Source organism: Arvicanthis niloticus, chromosome 2 (genome assembly GCF_011762505.2).
Source record: "Arvicanthis niloticus isolate mArvNil1 chromosome 2, mArvNil1.pat.X, whole genome shotgun sequence".
NCBI lineage: Eukaryota > Metazoa > Chordata > Mammalia > Rodentia > Muridae > Arvicanthis > Arvicanthis niloticus.
Window position 1 is genome coordinate 9,914,556 of NC_047659.1, and position 5,574 is coordinate 9,920,129.

At 48.4% G+C, this 5,574-nt stretch overlaps 1 protein-coding gene across 4 annotated transcripts in view; it reads left to right on the top strand.

Annotated features, from left to right (window-relative positions):
• Positions 1 to 3,101, top strand: part of Sh2d3c (SH2 domain containing 3C) — a 35,629-nt gene extending 32,528 nt beyond the window's left edge. For all 4 annotated transcript variants that reach the window (XM_076928506.1, XM_034496544.2, XM_034496545.2 and 1 more), the window contains 3 exons: positions 543 to 654; positions 922 to 1,128; positions 2,506 to 3,101. In XM_076928506.1, coding sequence (XP_076784621.1) covers positions 543 to 654; positions 922 to 1,128; positions 2,506 to 2,681 — 495 coding nt within the window. In that variant the 3' untranslated portion in view covers positions 2,682 to 3,101. The remainder of the gene's footprint in view (positions 1 to 542; positions 655 to 921; positions 1,129 to 2,505) is intronic.
• The last annotated feature ends 2,473 nt before the right edge of the window (positions 3,102 to 5,574 follow it).

The window sequence follows — 5,574 nt, forward strand, 5'->3', positions numbered from 1 at the left end:
TAAGTAAATCTTTCAAAATATAGAACGTGTTTTTTACATCACAACTCAGCTAATAGAGAGAGATGGCCGAGCATGAGTTTGACCCCCCAGGGCCTCACAAACCAGGCATGGTGGTGCATGCCTCTAATCTCAGACCTGGGAAGGGGAGGCAAGGGGATTAGAAATTCAAGACATGACACCCTGCTCCAAAACAAATACGACATACAATGCCTATCATCTGAAGAACTTGCTATATGCTAGGTACCAGCACTGATTCCTTAAAACAACCTCATGAGGGAGATTGCTGTATTGTCCTGTGTTACAGAGTGGGCACCCGAGGCAGAGCTCACCCCGGGTGAGGTCACACAGTCCAGAGCTGAGAGTTGGGCTTTGTAAAAGGTGTTGCAACGGCTTCAGTCCACAGTTAACGCTATTCCCATTTTGTGAGTGACTACCAGAAAAATAGTCATTACCCCACACCACAGCCTTCAGTGGAGTGGCCTGTGGCCAGCTGCCCCTGGAGTCTCCTTCTGTAGCAGTCTCTCATAGACTGTTCTCCCCAGATTTCAAGGCTGGAGCAGACGTGGATGACCCTGAGGCAGCGACACACGGAGGGTGCCATTCTGTATGAGAAGAAACTCAAGCCTTTCCTCAAGAGCCTGAACGAGGGCAAAGGTACCTGGTGTCCCTGTCCCCCTGTGATTTCTGCATAGGTTTCAGCCCATGGGTTCCCAAAGACTCTTCTGGGGTGTCGAGGATAAAAGCTTGATTCTGTGCTATGGGGTAGCCTTATATGCTCTGTCACGTACAAGGTAAGGTTACCAGAGAAAGAAGGGACTGTCCTGGGTGACCTGGGTGGTCTTCCTGGGGCCTCAGGCATCTCTGGGGTTGTAGTGGGTGGCAGGCTCTTCAGGTCTAAGTGCCTGTTGCCCCTCTCTACAGAAGGCCCGCCTCTGAGCAACACCACCTTTCCACACGTGCTGCCGTTCATTACTCTGCTGGAGTGTGACTCCGCCCCTGCCGAGGGTCCTGAACCTTGGGGCAGCACAGAACATGGTGTGGAGGTTGTGCTAGCCCACCTGGAGGCCGCCCGCACTGTGGCACACCACGGGGGCCTCTACCACACCAACGCCGAGGTCAAGCTGCAAGGTGAGTAGCTGTCATGTCCTGAAGATCCTGCTGTCCCTGGCTTCCCTTCATCTGCCTCTACCTATGCCTCTCTGTCTGCAAGCATGCACTGACATCCTCCACTCCTCTGACTCCTGGCTCCTTTATCCCATTGGTCTTGTCATTCACAGGCAGTTGTTAGTGACGGCATCAGGTGGGGTAGGCTAAGACACACTGAACACCTTTACCATGTGTTTCAGCCGACTGCACCTCACCGAAGTGAGGTAGCTTGTTACAAGGTGCCCAGCCAAGGCCTAGCTTGAAGAAAGACCTGCCTGGTCTTCAGGGAGCCTCGGCTGGGGAACATAGAATTCTGGAAAAGGCTGGGCGGTGGTGGCGCATACCTTTAATCCCAGCACTAGGGAGGCAGAGGCAGGCGGATTTCTGAGTTCGAGGCCAGCCTGGTCTACAGAGTGAGTTCCAGGACAGCCAGGACTACACAGAGAAACCCTGTCTCGGAAAAACAAACAAACAAACAAACAAAATTCTGGAAAAGGAGCAGAGAAAGTGGCTTCAAACAATGGCTTTTATTGCCTCGAGTATTATTTAAATCACAAAAACATCTGGAGGGCTGGGGGTGTGGCTTAGTTGGTAGGGTGCTTGACCAGCTTACAAAAGCCCTGGACTTAATCCCCAGGACTGCACACATTGCATAAACTGGGAGTGTGGGCCTCCCAGCTAGAGTGCAGTCCCAGCACTCTGATAGAGGCAGGAGTACCAGAAGTTCACTGTCGTCCACAGCTTTGTACCAGATTCAAAGCCAGCGCAGAATGCAGGCAGTTCTCTGACTTCTCGGCCAGCCTGGTCTACACAGAAAGTTCCAAGCCAGTCAGGGCTACATAGGGAGACTGTCACAAAAAAAAAAAAAAAAAAAAAAAAAATTAATAATAATGAAAAAAGATTAAGAAAATTATTCACTTGCCCAGAGATGAATGATATGAATATTCTGGTATATCTTTTTCATCTTTTTTTTCCTTCAGAAAGAAAAGAATTATATGCACTTTAAAAATGTGTTTCTTTTAAAAAATGAAACTTACAGAAAAATACGAGAAAGATCTTCTGAGATCTCACCTCAGAGTTACAGGACTATTTTACATTTTAAGGGCTGAGGAGCTAGCAGACTGAGGAGTGTCTGCCTAGATACACAAAGCCCTCTGTCTCACGCCAGCACCACATGCACATGCATCTAGTTCTTTAAAAATCCTAAGTTGCAAATAGATGAAGAAAGACTAGGTGCTACCTGCAAGGTCTTGTTCTTCAGTACATTTTGTTGGGTTCCTGCAGGGCTAGGGAAAGATCCCTGTGAGCAGGCCCTGAGGCATGTGAAGAGATTCCTCAACATATCTTCCCACCCTGCAGGGTTCCAGGCCCGACCTGAGCTCCTGGAGGTGTTCAGCACAGAGTTCCAGATGCGTCTCCTCTGGGGCAGCCAGGGTGCCAACAGCAGCCAGGCCTGGCGCTATGAGAAGTTTGACAAAGTCCTCACTGCCTTGTCCCACAAGCTGGAACCTGCCATCCGCTCTAGCGAGCTGTGACCCCAGAGATCTTGCCTCTCTGCAGCTGCGGGCAGCATCAGGGGCAGAGAGGCTCAGGACATTCCCTCCAGAGCACCACAGGGACACTGTGATCAGCCCAAGAATGTTCTGGGTTCAAATCCAGGATCACCCTTGCACTTCCAGGGTCCTGAATGGACTCCGAGCTCATTCTTCCGCCACATGTGCACCAAGTCTCCCTTCCAAATGGACAGGAACCTCTGCTCCTCCCACCGGCTTGCGCTGGCCCCTGTTTCGCTGCGGTTCCCTGTTTTTGAGCCATGGGAGGCTCCCCACCCCTCGTCCTTCCTCCAGGCATCTATGCCTAGAGGTGCCACAGCCTCCATCTTACTGTAAATAAGTCGGATGTAAATTATGTACAGAAGCCACCTCTCTTTCATATAATAAACTTTAATGACTCTTTCTTCTGTCCCATAAGGCCTGGGTAGAAAGAAACACTCAATGCAGGTGAATGGTCCAAATATCAGCAAATACCTGGTTAGCACCAAAGACTTTCCAGATGATACGGGGAACCAAGTTTACAGCAGACGAGCAGCCCCTCCCTGTCAGCCATGAGCAGGGGAGATGGTCAGTCCAAAACAGCACAAGTAGGGGCCACACCTCAGTCTTCTCTGAGCCCAGGGTTTGTCCAGAGAAATCATAGTCCCCCAACCCAATCCCATCCACAAGCAAGAAGTTCAGAGTTTGGGGTAAAAGGTCTTTTAAAAGTCTAGAGTCAGCTGGGCAGTGGTGGTGCTCGCCTTTGATCCCAGCACTTGGGAGGCAGAGGCAGGTGGATTTCTGAGTTCGAGGCCAGCCTGGTCTACAGAGTGAGTCCCAGGACAGCCAGGGCTACACAGAGAAACCCTGTCTCGAAAAACAAAACAAAACAAAACAAAAACAACAACAACAACAAAAAAAGTCTAGAGTCCAGGACAGATGGTTCAGTGTCCAAGAGCACTGGCTGTTCCTCCAGAAGACTCAGGTTCAATCCCAGCACCCACATGGTGGTTCATAATCTATAATTCCAGTGCTAAGGGATCTTAAGGCCTCTTCTGACCTTTGGGTATACATGTGGTGTGCAGGCAAACTAGCCATACGAATAAAATAAAATTTAAGTTAAAAATTTTTTTAAACTGGGTTTAGTAACTGACACCTTTAATCCCATCACTTTGAACTCAGAGGCAGGCAAATCTTTGACTTTGAGGCTCCCCAAAGCTGCTTAGTGAGGACCCCCCCTTCAAAAAAAATCTTTAAATAATGAAACCTAGGATCCCAATTGCCCTTACAGACGGACACCTGGTGGGTGAAGGGATTTTTTTTTTTTTTTTTTTTTTTTTTTGAGCTATAACAGAACAATCAGGCAGATGGGGAAGAGATGTTGACTGGTGGGGAAGAGATGTTGACTGGTGGTGATCACAAGCTAGGCCCCAGGCCTCAGGAGTCTGTTTATTGAATTAGAGACGACATAGGGGTCCTTTGCTCTTTGACTGCAGGAGGCTGGGAACACGTGACTAAGGATATTAGATCTTTGACTGTACCTGGGGGTGGGTTTAGTTCAATGGCTCAGTGACCAGGAAACTTGGATAAGAAGCTTAATTTCTTGGTTCCAAATTCAATAAAATCAGGACAATAAGGGACTCCCTCTCATGGGATTTATATTAGTGTTTAGTGTGTAGTATCTAGTAAGAAAGAACAATGCTCGTGTGTGTGTGTGTGTGTGTGTGTGTGTGTGTGTGTGTACATATTTTTTAATTTCTCTTTTTAAGCTAAGGGAAATTTTTATTAGGGTTTAAAAGAAAAACCCTAGGGCAGGCAAAGTGTAAATCCCAGAAGCTGCCTGGAGGGGAAGATGGAGGAAGATAAAAGGCCAGGTCATTTGATTTAGTTGACAAAGAGGCCAACCACATGATAGTCACATAGAGGGCTTCAGAGAGTGAAAAGTGTGAGAGAGGTGTGCTTAGAACAAAGGAGGTAGGCTGTGGTGGTGCACCTTTAACCCCAGCACTCAGAGGCGGAGGCAGGTGGATCTCTGCATTTGAAGCCAGCCTGCTACAGAGAGAGTTCCAGGACAACCCGGGCTACACAGGGAAACCCTGTCTTGAAAAGAGAGAGACAAAAGAAGAAAATGGAAAATTACGCCTTTCTGAGTTACCGAGACTTGTAAAGCTGCGTTACTGACTTTTGATTTACTTATTTATTCATTTAGTGTGTGTGTGGACTCTGAGGTTCGAGGACCATTTGCAGGATTGGTTCTTAATTTCCACTAGGCAGGCTCTGGGGATTGAACTTGGGTCTTTTAGGCTTGGTGGCAAGTGTCTTTGCCTACCAAACCATCCTGCTCTCTATTTTCTGAGCCAAAACACTTTATGTGACCACATCTCATTGAGTTGACACACTCTCTCTCTCTCTGTATGTCTCTGTCTCTCTCTCTCTGTCTCTCTGTATGTCTCTGTCTCTTTGTCTCTGTCTGTCTCTGTCTCTCTCTCTCTCACTCTCTGTGCGTGTGTGTGTGTGTGTGTGTAGTGCTGTTATAGGACTTGTAAGGTGCCTGCCTGACACTGGTAGAGACATTCTCAAAAAGCCGTTGTAAGCGCTCTTTTGTCACATTTTTAAAAAGAGCTTGGAAGAGTCTCTCAGGAAAGTGTAAGGTTCCGCACAAATTTTTGTCATTACTGTTGTCTCACTTTGTTAACAATCTTTTATTCTTTCTGAGGTAAGGTAACAGGGCCACTAGTTACCCGTGACCATGACAACGCGGGACTGGGTGGTTCGCGGGCTCCCCCGTGAGGCCTATTTGGGGTACTGCTGCGAGACAACCCGTCCGGTTTTAGAGACCCGAGGAGGGGGAACCGGGAGTTGTAGGCAATGGGCGTGGCTGCCGCGGAGCGGTGCA